At 43.4% G+C, this 18649-nt stretch overlaps 1 protein-coding gene across 2 annotated transcripts in view; it reads left to right on the forward strand.

The window, feature by feature from the left end:
• The window catches only part of CFAP57 (cilia and flagella associated protein 57), a 150743-nt gene that overhangs the window by 1490 nt on the left and 130604 nt on the right, over positions 1-18649 (forward strand). For both annotated transcript variants that reach the window (XM_065409883.1, XM_065409884.1), the window contains exon 2: positions 14789-15105. In XM_065409883.1, coding sequence (XP_065265955.1) covers positions 14789-15105 — 317 coding nt within the window. The remainder of the gene's footprint in view (positions 1-14788; positions 15106-18649) is intronic.

The following is an 18649-nucleotide window of genomic DNA, read 5'->3' on the forward strand; positions in this document are numbered from 1 at the left end:
CGGAAGCACCAATTAATAGGCAGACCATTGCATAACAATACAAACATATTAGGATTTTTTAAATATTATACATAAAGAGTCAACTGTTCCCAGTCTACTCATCATTAATTGGCTCATTTCTTGTAGTCATGACAGCAAAGGTGGGTCTTGAGGAGGAATCTAAAGGAAATGCAAGAGACTTCAGTGAGGGCATTCAGTGTAAAAGGGACAGCATGGAAGAAGCCACAAAAAATGTTTTTGTGAGAAGCTAAGGACTTGTCTACATGGTAAGCACTAATGTACACCAGAGAGGTGTAAATTCTAATGTGCATTAATGTGTCATGCACTAACTGGCCCATGTGGACCCTGCTGGTATGCCCTAAAAGTTCCCTAGTGTATTTTAACCATGGAAATGTAGGGTTGGAAGGTACCTCAAGAGGTCCTCAGGTTCAACCCTCTGTGCTGAGGCAGGACCAAATACATCTAGATCATTCATAACAGGTATTTGTCTAACTTGTTCTTAAAAACCTTCAGTGATGGAGATTCCATAACATCCTTTGGAAGTCTACTTCAGAATTTAACTACTCTTATAGTTAGAAAGTATTTCCTAATATCATAGAATCGTAGGACTGGAAGGGACCTTGAGAGTTCATAGAGTCCAATTCCCTGCACTCATGGCAGGACTAATTATTACCTAGACCATCCCTGACAGGTGTTTGTCTAATCTGCTCTCAAAAATCTCCAATGATGGAGATTCCACAACCTCCCTAGGCAATTTATTCTAGTGCTTAACCACCCTGACAGTCAGGAAGTTTTTCCTAATGTTCAACTTAAACCGCCCTTGCTGCAATTTAAGACCATTGCTTCTTGTCCTATCCTCAGAGGTTAATGAGAACAGTTTACCACTCTCCTGCTTGTAACAACCTTTTATGTACTTGAAAACTGTTATCTTGTCCCCCTCCTCAGTCTTCTCTTCTCCAGACTAAGTAAACCCAATTTTTTCAGTCTTCCCTCATAGGTCATATTTTCTAGACCTTTAATCATTTTTGTTGCTCTTCTCTGGACTTTCTCCAAATCTTCCCTGAAATGTGGCACCCAGAACCAGACACAATACTCCAGTTGAAGCCTGACCAGCGAGGAGTTGAGCAGAAGAATTTCTTCTCATGTCTTGCTTACAACACTCTCGCTAATACATCCCAGAATTATGTTTGCTTTTTTTGCAACAGTGTTACACTGCTCACTCATATTTAGCTTCTGATCTACTAGGACCCCCTAGATTCCTTTCTGCAGTATTCCTTCCAAGGCAGTCATTTCCCATTTTGTGTATGTGCAACTGATTGTTCCTTCCTAAGTAGAGTACTTTGTTATGCCTAACAATCTGTTCCATCTTGTATTTAGCTGTGGCACTTTGATTACCTTTCACAGACCTGAAGAAGAGCTCTGTGGCACTTGAAAGCTTGTCTCTTTCTCCAATAAAAATTGGTTCAATAAAATATATTACTGTAATGGGTTCCCCCCCGGTGTGCCACCTGGAACTGGGGTACCACTGAACCCCCCTGACCCACCAGCCTGGGCTCTCTTTACACTATACTGCTGTGACCAGCCTGCCAAGCCCTCTCCCAGGCTCCAGCCTGCACTTTACCAGCACAAATACAGGTAGGGACACACCTAGCTGCAGTTACATACAGATGCTGTGATCAGCTCTGCATGGGGAGGCACAGCTAGGGCACCTCCCAGTTCCTAAGGCATGCACTTAGTCTGGAGTGTAAACCCAAAATTATATCGTCTTGCACTGCACAGAGAACAGTACAGCATAAGCTCATGAAATTCTCCCCCATCCCTCAATGTAGAGAGAAAATATACAACAGCTTTCAGCCCCAAGTTATGATTTCCACACACACCAGTTCAGTCTTTGTTCATCAGGTGTTTCCAGGAGTCTCATTGGGCGGGGAGTCAGTGAAGAACTACGATGATGTCACTCTCCTGCCTTATGCAGCTTTAGCATATGGCGGAAACCCTTTGTTTCAAAGCTTGGTTCCCACATCAGTCAGTGGAAAAAACACTGGTATCCCAAGATGGAGTCCAGTACCAGGTGACCTGGTCACATGTGCCTGTAGTGTCATAGCAGCCATGAGTCAGAGGCTGTTTGTAGCATCCTCAGGGAGCTCCCCCTCCCCCCAGCGGGAGATAAGCTGCTTCTAAGGCCTGTTGTTCTCCCTAATGGTTCATTAACTTGAATGGGCCCTTCCCAGCCAGCCATCTAGACTGAGTGCATTCTGCCTAGTGGGTGTTTCCCATGTGTAAACACATTTGTAATAGATACATAGACAATATTCCTAACTTCATATACAAAAATGATAGATGCATACAAGTAGGATAATTGTATTCAGTAAATCATAACCTTTTCAATGATACTTCACATGACTTATCTTGCATAAAATACATTATCATTATGCCATAATCATAATAATATCACTATGAAGAATATGGGGTGCAGTGTCACAATTACCTTGCCCACCTTGTCTCTCAGGAAATACATTGACTCCTGTGATCTGTGTTCCTGGACCAAGAACCCTCTCAGAAGGGCATTTGGACTCCTTCACCCCTTACTCACTCCATCTCAGCCCATGGTTTACTGTTTCCTTGGATTTCATAGTAGAACTACACTGCTCCCCTGGATGTACAATTAGTCAGGAGATCAACAGTGACCTAGACAAGATAGCACACTTTATCCCCTCTTGCATGGTTCCCACTGCCCTGGACACTGCCCACCTCTTTCTTGAATACTCCATGGACTACCTACCGGCATTGTGTTGGTCTGAGGCCCACGGTTTGTCTCTTGTTTCTGGTGAGAGGTCTTCAGACTCCTAGGGGTAGAACTTCTTACCTCCACCGCATATCATACACAGATGGACCAGGTGAACTAGATTCTTGAAGAATGCCTCCAGTGCTCTCTGAATTACCACCAGGATGACTGGATCTCCCTGCTCCCACATGCCAAATTCACTTATAACAATGTGATTCATACCTCAAATTGGCAGAACCCATTCTGTGCCAATTATGGCTTACATCCTTGCTTCCATCTGGGGGTGCCTACAAGCTGCTCAGTCCCTGCAGCAATGGACCTGGTCACTCATCTGCATCACATACAACAAGAGCTCATAGAACATCTAGAAGTACTAAAAAGGTCTATAAGCAATATGCTGATAAGCCACTCCTAACCTACCTATGGAGACAAGGTCATGGTGTGAACTTGAAACCTCCAGCCTGCAGCCAAGTTAGATCACCAATACATGGGGCTGTTCAAGATCATCAGACAGGTCAATCCAGTGACATTCAGGCTTCATCTGCCTGAGTCAATGAAAATCCACCTCATGTTCCATGCTTCCCTCCTGAAATCCTACATCAAAAACCCTTTCTCAGGTTGATCCAACCCACTGTCAACACCCATTGTGGTCCAGTGACAAGAAGAATACCTTGTCCAATCAATTCTTGACTCTAAACAAGTTTGGGGAAAGCTCCACCACTTAGTGGACTGGGAGGGCTATGGCTCTGATGATCAATTGTGGGAATTAGCAGACAATGTCCAGGCCCCCAAGCTGGTATGAATATTCCCCTGAGCTCATCCCAAGAAGCTGTGTCTGGGGGCCCTAGGAGGTGCCCTTGAGGAGGCAGGTTCTGTCAGGAATGAGGACTTGTAGCTGCACCTGCTCAATCTCCAGGCAGCCTATGAGCACAGCTGAGCCACAGCCAGACAGCCTGAGTGACCACTCCGCCTAATTGGCCAAGTAAGTCAGCAAGCCTGCTCTTAAGCTCAGCAGCAACAACTGGTCTCTGGCCGCTCAACACTTATACCTGCAGCTGCAATCATTCCTTTGCTTATTTTGTTCCCAGCCATTCTCCATTCCTGCTTCTGCACTGCCCCTGTCCACTCCAGCCCCACTATCCTACTGGGTTCCTGAGTCTGGCACTGACTTCTGGCTTTGTTCCTAACTCTGGTTCAGACCCTCTGGCTCTAGATACTGACCTTCTGGCTCTAGCTCTGACTCCTGACTCTCAATTCCAGCTCCGACCACGAAGCCTGGATCCTGTTCTGACCACTGTACTTGACTTCCACTTCAGCCAGTAGGCCTGACCATCAATGTTCCGATTCATGACAGTTGGTTTGGCATGACAAATCTATGCTGGCTATTCCTTATAACCATGTTGACTTGTAGTTGTTCACAAATTGTTTAATAATTTGTTCCAGTATCTTTCTAGGTATCGAAGTTAAGCTGACTGATCTATAATTTCCCACGTTCTCTTTGTTCCCTTTTTTGAAGATAGGTACTATGTTTGCCCTTCTCCAGTTCTCTGAGACCTCACCTGTCCTCCATGAGTTCCCACAGATAATTGCTAATGGTGTCAAAATTGCTTCAGCTACTTCCTTAAGAAATCTAGGATGAATTTCATCAAGTCATAGATTCATAGAGTCAGACTCTAGGACTGGAAGGGACCTCGAGAGGTCATCGAGTCCAGTCCCCTGCCCTCATGGCAGGACCAAATACTGTCTAGACCATCCCTGATAGACATTTATCTAACCTACTCTTAAATATCTCCAGAGATGGAGATTCCACAACCTCCCTAGGCAATTTATTCCAGTGTTTAACCACCCTGACAGTTAGGAACTTTTGCCTAATGTCCAACCTAAACCTCCCTTGCTGCAGTTTAAGCCCATTGCTTCTTGTTCTATCCTTAGAGGCTAAGGTGAACAAGTTTTCTCCCTCCTCCTTATGACACCCTTTTAGATACCTGAAGACTGCTATCATGTCCCCTCTCAGTCTTCTCTTTTCCAAACTAAACAATCCCAATTCTTTCAGCCTTCCTTCATAGGTCATGTTCTCTAGACCTTTAATCATTCTTGTTGCTCTTCTCTGGACCCTCTCCAATTTCTCCACATCTTTCTTGAAATGCGGTGCCCAGAACTGCACACAATATTCCAGTTGAGGCCTAACCAGCGCAGAGTAGAGCGGAAGAATGACTTCTCGTGTCTTGCTCACAACACACCTGTTAATGCATCCCAGAACCATGTTTGCTTTTTTTGCAACAGCATCACACTGTTGACTCATATTTAGCTTGTGGTCCACTATAACCCCTAGATCCCTTTCTGCCGTACTCCTTCCTAGACAGTCTCTTCCCATTCTGTATGTGTTAAACTGATTGTTCCTTCCTAAGTGGAGCACTTTGCATTTGTCTTTGTTAAACTTCATCCTGTTTACCTCAGACCGTTTCTTCAATTTGTCCAGATCATTTTGAATTATGACCCTATCCTCCAAAGCAGTTGCAATCCCTCCCAGTTTGTTAATATTAACTGTGTTGAGTATCTGGTCACCATTAACCTTTTTACTGAAGACTGAAGCAAAATAAGCTTTAAACACCTCTGCTTTCCTGATGTCATCCATTATTAGCTTTCCTTCCCGTTAAATAGACTGAGGACCTACACGTTCCTTCATCTTCCTTTTGCTCCTAATATATTTAAAGAACCTCTTCTTAATGCCTTTTATGTCCCTTGCCAGGCAGTGTTTTCCCCAGGAATTGAAATTGGGGGGGGGGGGGGTGTTCGAATTTACAGGGTGTGTGTGTCAGGGCCGATGAGGGATGAGACCGTGAGGGTGAAAGGGGGCTGTATGGCACCATAGTAAAAACTGAAAAATGTTTCATGACCATTTTATTAGATTTAACTCATGTTTTAAAATCATCACACAAATTAAAGTTGGCTACTCAAGCCTTCTATGAAGCATTACATCTACATCCTTCTTGGTTTCTTGTTATAATTTTTCACAGCTCTGTTAATGAACTGCTTGAATGCAATGCATTCATCTTTGGTGGCTTCTTGGGTGTCCAGTACTTCCATTCCTTCAATTGATATGCTCATTAGTTCATTCACATGGTCAGGCAGAAGGCAACTTCTTTCAGAACACAAAATTCTATTCAATGATGAAAAAGAACCTTCAACTGTAGCTGTTGTGACTGGAAGTAGCAAGAGATGAATTCCTACTTCTTTCATCCCAGGAAACATAGCATAAAGATTGGGTCGAGGCACTAGTGATGATAAAAAAAGAAGTTGAAGTCAAATCTTCATTCATTTGTCGTATGATATTCCACTCTGTGTTCAAATTCTCTATTCTGTCCTGAGCACATGGCAGCCCCATTGCTGGTAGTGCCTCACTCCACTCAACTGTCATTATTTTATAGGACAGGGATCTGTAAAAGCTATGTAGAGGTTGAGTAGAATCTAGAGGTCGCTGTTGTAGATTTTTAAGAATCAAGTCTGTGTACTTTTCAGTTGTCTTAACACAGACTTCTTGTCCTCTTCACTTAAGGATTCAATATAAATGCCTTCATTAGTCAACTTCTGGACTGAAATCTTTGCTTCTTCCAGTACTTTTTCAATGGATAGTTCTCTGATTGATCCAAATGTAGCTTCTATTGCTGGACAAAGATATAGTACTGTTGTAGCAGATATCTGGATGGCATTGTTTAATGACCCAAGTGGTTTCAACAGAAGACTTACAAGAGAAAGAATGGCAATAGTCTTCTGTGAATGTAGTAGCAAAAGTAATCCACCAGCGTCACTACTTAGATCCATCCCATCTTGGTAGATACTTTCCAAAGTCAGTAATAACGGCTGGAGTAATTTTAAAACAGCCAAGGATCGCTTATGAGAAAGCCAGAGGGTTTTCCCAGGTTGGACTTATTTGAACTTCAGTCCCAGTGTATCGTCTATATTTTCTAAGATATTCAGTCTTTTTGGACTCTTGCTGAAAAAAGAATATAATGAAGACATTAAATTTATAGCTTTTTTAATGTCTTTTGAAGAGTCTGCAGCTTGTACTAGCGCTAGTTGGAGTAGATGGCCTCTGCAGTGTGTATAGGAGAGATTAGGGTTACACTTTTCTCTGAGCAAAGCTTGTACTCCACCATGTCTTCCAGAGAATTTTGTAGCTCCATCAAATGCACAAGCAGCCATCTGTTTGGGGTTCAATTGACAAACATTTAACTCTAAGATGTGGGTTGTCACAGATGCAGCCGATGTGTCTTCTATAACTTGAACATCTAGAAATGCATCTACCGGCCTATCACTGACATCAAGGTAATGTACACAATGACTTAATACTTGATGCCCATTTGCATCGGTGCATTCATCAGCCATGTATGCAAATTTTTTTAATGTGGTGAGAAAGTTCTTCACTTTTTCAACTGTTGAGTCTTTCACTGTTGCACCACATGCTTCTAGCCAGTCTGTTGAGTTTCTTGCAGAAAGATCGTGAGCACACACTGGTCTTGTTCGGAACCGTGTTCAACTTCAGGATGAACAAGTGACAATGCACTTAACATTGGCCTCCAGTTTGTAGTGTGTGGTATCTCTTGCTTAAATAGAAAGTATGATGCCACAGCCATGTTTGTTCTCATGAACTGTGTTGTGTCTCCAGCATTCTTAACACCTCATTAACACTCAGCGGTGTTGTCCTTGGTCAGTGGAGACTCAAAGTTCAGAGGTGCTTTCACATGAGTTCACCTCCCAGGTGGGGGGCAAGAAGGCACCTTGTTCATTCCTCCAGCTGCTCACTGTTCGCTCTGGCCACTGTTTGTTGTGCCACCATTCACTCCATCGCTCTGTTGCCAATGGCCCTGTGCCATCACCTTCTGCTGCCACCTGCCACTGTGACCGCTGCGAGTTGGTCTCTTCAGGTTCCAACCAGCTCTCAGTGATTTCAGCTGAGCTCTCAGTGTGGGAACCTCGCTGCTAGTGCAGACTGGGCCGTCTCTTCCACAGAAACACTGTCCCACAGCAGGTCTCAGCACTTAGACCTGATTATCAGTGATTTCAGCTGTAGCGGTCACTTAACAAAACAAAAGGCTATCTATGGAGCCTAATCAGCTCTGTCTTTAAACAGTGGAGAGGGGCAGGTCAAATAGTACTTGTGACTCAGGCAGACCATCAAGCAAAACACCTGGTCCCCACCCTCTCTCGTGATGCTCTCAATCAGCACAGGCTAAGTACAGTTCTACTGCCCTTTACTCATACAATAAGAACAACAACATTTCCTCTGTCTCCCCCCACCCCCCTGCATTCAAGTGATTTGTAACCCAACCCCAGCCAAAATCTATCACTTGGGCAACACAGGTCTGTTTCTTGGATGCCTAGGTAGATTAGGTGTAAATGTAAATACAGTCTGGTCCTGAAGCCTTTCCCCCCAGCCCCCAGCTCATCGCTACCTGTCAGGGAGAGCTCAATTAGGCTTTGCTTACAACTCATAATTTGAAATTATTAGGTTGGCCAACATCACCGAAATGAATGCACTGACATTGTCATAAAAAACAACAGCTGTATAAGGAAGCTAGTCTATGTTCATGCTTTTCAAATCTATTATACTTTTTCAAATACACGTATTTTATCATACACTTTATATGCTTTTAAAGTGTTGTGGCAAAGTACCTTCTTCTCCTCAGCAGGCTCAGTCCTTTTTAGCCTTGGAGACTCAGGCTTGGGCAAAGCAAATCCTCATAGGTAGCACAGGGTCTGGCTATTCCTTCCCTCAGTCAGTCCCTTGTGCTTGTTTTTCTTCCCTTCTGGGGACAGAGTGCAGCCTTCCTTGCTGGAAGGGTTCAGAGCCTTGCTGCACCTAGCTTACTGGCAGCTTCCCTGCTTCTCTCACTCTCTTTTCCCCCCCTCCCCCGGGGAGGGTTTAAAAAGGTCTCAAGCAGTTGGAGCCAGCTGAACCTAATTAGTTCCCTGGTAACCCCTTTTCCAGCTGCACCTTATTTCCCCGTGGTTATCTCTCCTCAGTGGATTGGGAGAGGCCTTTTAACCCCCTGGGACTAATTACTACCCTCACCCCCCTTTGTAGCTGTTTGTCCTAATGCGGTCTTGGGATGCATCAGGTGAGGTATTTCCAGTGAAGATAAGGAGGTGTTAGTACCATTATACAAGGCACTGGTGAGACCTCATAAATTAAATAAATAAATAGAGATATCCCATCTCCTAAAACTGGAAGGGACCTTGAAAGGTCATTGAGTCCAGCCCCCTGCCTTCACTAGCAGGACCAAGTACTGATTTTGCCCCAGACCCCTAAGTGGCCCCCTCAAGGATTGAGCTCACAACCCTGGGTTTAGCAGGCCAATGCTCAAACCACTGAGCTATCCCTCCCCCCTGGAATATTGTGTGCAGTTCTGGTCTCCCATGTTTAAGAAGGATGAATTCAAACTGGAACAGGTTCAGAGAAGGGCTACTAGGATGATCCGAGGAATGGAAAACCTGTCTTATGAAAGGAGACTCAAAGAGCTTGGCTTGTTTAGCCTAACCAAAAGAAGGCTGAGGGGAGATATGATTGCTCTCTATAAATATATCAGAAGGATAAATATCGGGGAGGGAGAGGAATTATTCAAGCTTAGTACCAATGTGGACACAAGAACAAATGGATATAAACTGGACATTAGGAAGTTTAGACTTGAAATTAGACGAAGGTTTCTAACCATCAGAGGAGTGAAGTTCTGGAACAGCCTTCCAAGGGGAGTAGTGGGGGCAAAAGACATATCTGGCTTCAAGACTAAGCTTGATAAGTTTATGGAGGGGATGGTATGATGGGATAGCCTAATTTTGGCAATTAATTGATCTTTGATTATTAGCAGGTAAATATGTCCAATGGTCTGTGATGGGATGTTCGATGGGGTGGGATCTGAGTTACTACAGAGAATTCTTTCCTGGGTGCTGGCTGGTGAGTCTTGCCCACATGCTCAGGGTTTAACTGATCGCCATATTTGGGGTCGGGAAGGAATTTTCCTCCAGGGCAGATAGGCAGAGGCCCTGGAGGTTTTTCGCCTTCCTCTGCAGCGTGGGGCACGGGTCACTTGCTGGAGGATTCTCTGCACCTTGAGGTCTTTAAACCACGATTTGAGGACTTCAGTAACTCAGGCATAGGTTATGGATTTGTTACAGGAGTGGGTGGGTGAGATTCTGTGGCCTGTGTTGTGCAGGAGGTCAGACTAGATGATCATAATGGTCCCTTCTGACCTTAAAGTCTATGAGTCTATGAGTCCTGGGTTTGCCACAGTGTGTATTAATGTTTCAATTTCAATTCAAATTTCCAAACAATTACTAAATTGGCAACACTGCATGTAACTAGTTCATAACACCGGGGGGGGGGGGGTGTTGGGGAAATTCTGGGGGGGTGTACACCCAGGGGTGTACACCCCCCAGGGTGGGTGTAGGGAAATCCCTGTTGCCAGGTGAAACTCATTTTCTGTTTAAGCCTTTCTGATTTTATCTCTACGTGCTTGTAGTGCTGTTTGAAACAGGACTACATTAACGCACACTAGAAAACTTTAGTGTGTGCTGGTAGAGTCCACATGGGCCAGTTAATGCACGACTCCCCAGTGCTCACTAAAGTTTACACCCCACTAGTGCAGACTAATGAACCTTGTAGACAACCTCTAACAATGGATGGGCAAAAGTTAAGGTTTATTATGGGACCTAGTTGAAAACTTAACTAAGGAGAGAGTATTGTGTCTCTAAAATAAATTACTGTCCAGAAGTATATTTGTCTCCAAAGGAGGAAAAATACCTTGTAAAATGCATGCTGACCAAATTACTAAAAAAAATTCCTTAAAGAGATCATAATGTATGTAAAAATTATCAGGGTGAAATCCTGACCCCATCGGAGTTAATGAGAGTTTTACCCTAAGTCAAAGATAAAATGGAAAACATTTATACAATACAAAATGATAAACAATAATAACACAAATAAAAACATGAAAGATGAAAATAACAGTATATAGGAAAGAAAACAATGTTACAAGATGCTAGATATGTGTATCTAAGGTTATAGAAAAAATGTGATGAACTAGTGTATTTGAGAAATTAGTATGTGATTGTGTAGTCAAAGTCTGTAACTTAGGTTATGTCTACACTTGCGAGCATTCATAGGTAGTTGTCGATGTACTGCTAGTGCATGGACCGCGTGTCCACATATGCTGTTCTCGGCATGGGTGCACATGTATACCCCCCGTCCACACTTCCCCTTGTGGGTTTGCCATGTTAGTGCTGCCATTTCAGGGACAATATCCCAGAGTATTGTGCATAACAGGAGACACTCTAGGAATTCCCTTGCTGTGTGTTGCTGGAACTGTCTCCTGCCTTCAAACATTTTGTGATGGCAGGTCCCGCTCACCTCTCCCTTCTGCTGGAAAACCAGGAGCAAGTCCTGGCTGATGTGGTTCTTCTGCTGCTACTTGTCATGGGAAAAATGTTCATGAGGTGCAGTACCAAATTCACTAGATACTTGATGGAATCAGGCCAGAGCTTTCTGACACACCGAAGATGGCTGACCAAGAGGGTGAGTGATAATTCACTGTAGTCCCATAGAACAAATATTGTCACTGACAGTATTGCCACAGTATGCCCAATTTCCAATCCAGGAGAAACAGTGTGGTGGGAGCACATTGTTTTGAAAACTTTGGATAATGACTACTGGCTTCAGAACTTCCAAATGAGGATCCAGGCCTTCATGGAGCTGTGCAAGGAGCTTACACCCACTCTCCAGTGCCAGACCACTTGTTTTCAGAAACCCATATGTATGCAGAAACGATTGGCTATTGCCTTTGGAAGCTAGCAACATCTGACAGCTATCAGTCAGTTGCAAACCAGGATGAGGTTGGGGAGTCCACTCTTGGGGTGATGGTTATACAGGTTTGCCAGGCAATCAGTACTGTCATCTATCCACAGGTGGTTGCCATAACCCATGTAGCAGAAATTATAGCTGGTTTTCTCAAAAAAGAGCAGCAACCAAGGTAGCAGGCAGGTCCTGAATGCGTTCCACTGCCAGTTGAATGAGTGATTGTATTAGGGAATGAGCCAATTCCTTTTGGGCATACTCCCATTCCCCATGGCATGCATCCTGCTCCAGGAACTGGTTCATCAGTGCCTCCTGCCTAAGAACCTAATCCTTCTGTGCCCTGAGGAACTCAAATTGTGCTTGGTTCTTTCTGTCCATGGCAATAAGCAAGTCCTTCTCTGTCTGCCTCTGCTGTCTCTGGAGTGCTGCTTCTGCCCTCCTTGTAGAATGGTTTCCTTCTTTGCAGCAGAAGGTCCTGCCAATTCAAACACAAGGGTACCATTATACTACCTTTTTCCTTTGAAGGAAGGTAAAAAATCCCCACACATAACATAGCTGTGCTGCCGATGGCCACAATATTGATAATTTTAACATTTCAGAAAATGCGACTTTTGATGCCTTCTTCGTTGTCAGGCAACTTTTGCAGCCCCCGAGGAAGTAGCAGAGGTTAATAATGGTAAAATACCTGTAGTAATGTTTTAAAAAAATTATAATGCTTGCACTGTATTAAGGGGCCAGTATGGTTATGGTTCCAGGGGCTAGGTTACCAGTTACCAATTTATTTCTTAAAGGTGGGCCATCATTTGGAGAACATAGTCATTTTCAAGGTACTAGAATGGAAAAGAGGGTTGGCTTTCCAGTCCTGTGGGGGAGAGCTGGCAGTCTATCCCAGAGAGATATTTCTGGTAATGGTCACCCCTCTACATATTGCTGAATGAAGGTGGACTAAGCATATTTGCACTGCTGTTGAACCTGAAGAACCAGTTTGAATTTCTGCTACACCAAAAAATTGCTGAAATATGCTTACAGGACTGGGATGCAATTCAAGAGGAAATGTATTGTATTCTAAGCTAGCAGATGGAGTTCTCATGGAAAAGGAAAAGCAAACCACTAAGAATCCCCACCACCCCCTAACCTTCCCCACCCTGCATTGCCAGAAAGTCTGGCCCCTGTGTCCAGCCAAGAGCAGGGGGAGAGACAGGGAAAGAAAGAGTCACACCGAAACTTTATTTTGTTCCCTGAACTTTCCAGTAAACATGGAAAGCCACTCTCCACTGCAAAGGGGCATGGCCCTGTGTTTGTGCAACTGCCAGAGCTGATCCTTGATCCACTCCCATTTCTTCCAGCTTCTGCAGCATGGCTCAGAGCAGGGAGTATCCAGGCACCAGGAACTGCGAATGGTAAAAGACATTTCTAATGTTCACAGGGAGAAAGGACTGCTGTGATGTTCCTCAGACAACCAAAGGGTTCATTTACCTAAGCAGGCCCACACCTAACCAATTCACCCCCTCCCACACCAGCCTTCTGCACATTTCCCTTTGTAAAGGGACAGGAAGGCAAGGGGAAGGGGAGGGTTGGTTGTTGTTTTTTTAATTTTTGAACAAGCATACCTTTTCTACAACTGTCCTATCCCAATGGGCCCTTTCCAAACCCAGATCTTTCCTCCCTTTCACCTGGTCCACGTGGCCCAGGACTATCGCTGACAGCATGCTGGCTGAGAAATGCACAGACACAGAGGCATAATGACAGTTTATTAATAATCTTTAGTATAGCTTCAGCTAAATTTGTAGGAGTGGTTAATGGAATTTCAATAAAATCATTGCTTTATTGCCCTGTCTTGCTTTCAGGGTGGCGCACTGTGGGGACTGGGTTTCAGACATATAGCACCAGAGCAAGAGGAGATATTGGCAGGGAGGGTGAGGGTCCATTGTAAAACTTACCAGCCTTGGATTCTGATTCCTGCTGCAGCTTGGGGTCCTCCTTTGGCTCTTTGGCTTGGGGGAATGGGTTTGCTCTACTGGCTCTGCTAGAGAAAGGTTTAAAATCACTTGATCCTCTTCTTCTGGGTCTCCTAGGCTTCCTCTGGCACTTCCTCTGAGGTCCCTGCTGCCTCCTCACCCTGGGAGTTGTGAGCCATTTCAGGCTCTGTACTAGGAGTCCTGGAGAGTATCTGGTCCAACATGGGTGTGCACAAGGGTCCCTCCTCGAGTGACTGTTCGAGTCCTTCACCTTCTAGTACAGGAGCCTCAGGAATGGAGTCTAGTAAATGCTCACCTCCTCCAGCCTCAGCGAAATTTTCCGGTACAGGGGAATCTTCTAGCTGCTCCAGATGAAGTTGTGGAGTATGTTATACTCCGACCACAGTTTGATGAGCACCTGGATGTGCTTGGTGGACCAGGCAGCTGCTCTGGGAACATGGTCTATGTTAACAGAGGGCCCCGAACCTTTATACATTGAGTAAGGGTTAGGCAGGAAAGGCTTCAATGCATTAGGGGAATGGGCCTGGAGGACTACTGAAACTTGGGACCTGTAACACATCCCTTACACTCATCCACACTGTAGTGTAACAGGAATATGGGACCATGCCACTGCGGAGGCATATGCATACCCACACCCTTCATGTGTGCTAGCTTTCTCACACATGATTCAAGAGTTCAGATGTGGATAACGGAGGGGTTATGGCACAACAGTGCACATGTAGGCATGTAAGTCGCAAGTGTAGACATAGCCTCCATGTATATGTGTAATACACACACCTCCTATGTGTAGTGTTCTGTCCCATCTAGTGGCACCGAGACCACTTAGAGAGAGAGATGAATGAGTCTGCTCTACAGTCTTAGCTAATAGCCATATGGCTTTTAGCTCATGCAGTAGAGGTTCATGCATTTAACTCTGAAGTTCCCAGGTTTGATCCCACCCGCCAACAACTGGGGTCTGTTGGTGTTACATACCCACAAGAAGCAGAATTTGCATGGGCAACCTTAACTCTGACATTTCCTGATTTTTGAATGTTTATCTATGAAATCTTAGCACTCTAATATATTTTTTGGCATTTAATTATGCACATTTGACTTCCTGCACAACAACATCTTCCTTCCCAATTGGGTTAATAGAGTCTCTGTCTCTCTCTTTCTCTGTCTCTCTCTGCTTGACAGGATCTGAGAAGAGTCAGGGGATGTTAGCATTGGCCATGAGTCCAAATCGACGCTACCTGGCCATCTCTGAGATAGTGCAAGAGAAACCCACTATCACAATTTATGAATTGTCGTCTGTCCCATGTAAAAAGCGGAAAGTACTTAGTGTCTTTGACTTCCCTGTTCAGGAATTTGTCAGCCTAGCCTTTTCTCCTGATTCTAAGTATCTGGTGGCCCAGACCGGACCCCCCGAGTCAAACCTTGCCTATTGGATGTGGGAGAAGCAGAGAATGATGGCAATTGTCAAAGCCGACATCCAGAACAACCCTGTCTATCAGGTAACATTGGAGAAACTGCCTGGGCAGAGAAAAAATGCTGTCCTATAACTGGAACCCCCTTTTCTGGTAACCTCTGTTAGAGTGCATAAGCATAACAAAATCACTGTCCTGTAAAATAAACCATTTCTTCCAGTTGTCCCTGTATAAGCACACCAACACTACATTCACCTAACTGGGTGACATCCTGGGACAGATGAGAATAGAAACAAACATTCTACACCAGATAATGTATAGTTTACTTAAGCCAACTTTTTCTACGATAATTGAGGTTAGGCAACAACTTCTCCTCCTAAAAATGTCTCTATAATTTGTTTTTTAAAATTTTGTAAATAATAAAGTAATAAATCATTTGTCAGAACAGTAGGCGAACCACTCAGACCATGTCAGAGAGGGGTAAAAACCCAAAAGGAAAAAAATAACTAGAGACAAAAGCCTCAAAGAATCATCTGGTATGTCCCACATGTAAGCCTCCAAGCAAGGGGAAAAACTAACATAAAATGCCATAAAATAGTGATATTCTATATTTAGGAAAGATAAAATGGACAGAAGGGGGTGGTGGCACTCTACATCAAAGATCCAATTACCTGCTTTAGAGTTATTGATATTTCAGAAGAACAGGACCTGGAAGGCTTATGGATAAATGTTCTAACGTATTAAATCACAAGATGGGATATGGTGGGGATTCCTTATAGAGACCACATCAGACAAGGGACCAGGATAAGCAGCTCCTTAAACATTTATCTATAATGTTAGAAAGAAAAAATGCATTGTCATGGGGAATTTCAGGCTGGAGGACATGCTGGAGGTCTCGTTTTACCTCTAGTAAAACATTCTTGGAGTTCTAAAAATAATAGATGCTGGCTTTCTAACACAAAAAGTAATTTTATATTAGACCTCATTCTGATGGATAAAGATGAACTAATCACTGACATAAAAATTGATGGTTGCTTGGGTGCAGGTGATACTATCTAATTTCATTGGTTATGTGAAAACAATTCAATCCTAGCCAGCAATATATAGATATAGATATACTTAGTGCTTTAAAATTGCCAATTTCTCAAACCTGAAAGCAGCCATGAGCAAAACTGGGTGGAAGGGAAAATGTAAGCGTAAAAATGTGAATGCTAACACTGCTCTACAGCCAAAATGCTTCTGAAATAAATGTAGCCAAACTTTACTAATTCTGGGTCACTGAGAACGAAAATGATGCTTAAAATTGTTGATTGGCTCTAGTTTTCAAGATATGCTATTGGGTCAGTATATACGACCCTTGACTTGGGAATGGCGGAGGATAAGTGAGTTATAAAGGGAAGGGAACTCAATTTAAACCAGAAATGACTAAAATACATCTTTGACTGGATCTATGAATAAATCTATGACTGGGTTTGGACAGTACTTGCTTTTTAGGCAAAACAATGAATGATGCAATCTGAAGCTGGTATTGCGTCATACATGATATGAATTGCATCATGTTATTCCTAGAAGTCATGGATGATGCAATCATAACGAAGCTTACATCACTCTGCTGAACAAATTGCCCTATATCAGCTCTAGAAATCATACAGTGTCGTGCTCTCTTATTTGTCAGTGTTTGATTTTGCAAAGGGACACATTTCTGTTTAGCCAAAGTGAGCAGAGATGCCTCGTACTTGTGTGAACAGTGCAGATAACTTCTGCTATGTTTGTGGTGAAGTGACTTTTGCATCACAAAAGCGCAGTATAACCACTATGGTTAAGAAAGCCTATCACCTTGATTTTGGCTGCAAAATTGGAGATCAGGACAAGAGGTGGGCCCCACACATATGCTGCAACACTTGTGCAACAAATCTTCGCCAGTGGTTGAACAGGAAAAGGAAATCTATGCCTTTTGCAGTGCCAATGATTTGGAGAGAGCCAACAGATCATACCAGCAATTGTTACTTCTGCATGGTGCCTCCAGTGGGAAAGGTGTGTCAAAGAAGAAAAAGTGGACTATGCATTATCCAAACATTCCATCAGCTATACGCCCAGTACCCCACGGAGAAGGACTGCCAGTTCCTGATGCACCAGAATCATTCTCACTTGAGTCAGACGAGGAAGAGGAAGAGGATGAAACTTCTGGTCCTGAACCATCAATGTCACAGGACCCACATTTTCTCCCATCCTCCTCCTCTGAACCACACCTCATAACACAAGGTGAACTGAATGACCTTGTCAGGGATTTGGAACTACCCAAGAGTAAGGCAGAGCTGTTGGGCTCCAGACTACAGCAGTGGAATCTCCTGGCAGGTGATGTTAGGGTTTCCATGTTCCGTGACCGTCAAAAGGATCTTGTCCCATTCTTCTTCATGGAAGGTGATCTTGTAGCCTGCAACAACATCGATGGTGTGATGGCAGCCCTCAACATCGTTCACGATCCAGATGAGTGGAGACTGTTCATTGATTCATCGAAGACGAATCTTAAAGCTGTTTTACTGCATAATGGCAATGTTTTGCCATCAATTCCAGTTGGTCATGCAGTCCATATGAAGGAAACCTATGACAACATGAAACAACTTTTGAGGTGCATAAACTATGACCAACATCAGTGGCAGCTTTGTGGCGATTTGAAGGTTGTTGCTCTCTTGCTTGGTCTGCAGACTGGATACACAAAGTACTGCTGTTTTCTCTGCGAATGGGATAGTCGTGCAAGAGATTCCCACTACTACATCAAGAAAGATTGGCCACTCCGACAGTCATTGGAGCCTGGGAGGAAAAGTGTTCAGCATCCACCACTTGTTGAATCAAGGAAGATTTTGTTACCACCCTTACACATCAAGCTGGGTCTGATGAAGAACTTTGTCAAGGCCATTGACAAAACACAAGCAGCTTTCAAGTACCTCCGTGGAAAATTTCCAAGGTTAAGTGAAGCTAAGATAAAGGAAGGTGTGTTTGTTGGTCCTCAGATTTGTGAACTTCTTCGAGATGATGCATTTGACCATGCACTGCGTGACAAGGAAAAGACGGCATGGAAAGCCTTCCAGTTAGTGGCAATAAATTTTGTCGGAAACAACAAGGCAGACGACTACAGGTTGTTGGTGGAAAACCTCCTCAAGGCATACAAAAGCCTTTTGCTGATTTTTAAAGTGTTACATAAACAGGACAGGTGAAATATTATCATGTAAAGCAACCATAAACACATGAAAAGACCTAGGTTTACAATTTATGATTAAAACTCTACTATCTACACAATATACATAGACATAAAATGTAAAAACTTAAATATCTTAGAAACAGTAGCCAATCGGTTGTTTTAATTGTCATATTTGAATTCAGCACATCAAAATACATAATAAATAGCACATTTTATCTCTGAAGCAGACGACTTCTCAAAAATTGTAGACCTCTGTAATTGGGAGGTTTAAAATATGCTATATAAGATGCCCCCATATCCTCATACTACAATAATGAAATAAGTTTTAAAAAGAAGATAAGGGAAAACAGCAATGAAATATAAATTTACATATAATATATAACTGATGGGAAAATGGAGCAGTTTAGAACAATGAGAACAAATTTGAAATTA

This window comes from Emys orbicularis, chromosome 8 (assembly GCF_028017835.1).
Source record: "Emys orbicularis isolate rEmyOrb1 chromosome 8, rEmyOrb1.hap1, whole genome shotgun sequence".
In the NCBI taxonomy this organism is placed as follows: domain Eukaryota; kingdom Metazoa; phylum Chordata; order Testudines; family Emydidae; genus Emys; species Emys orbicularis.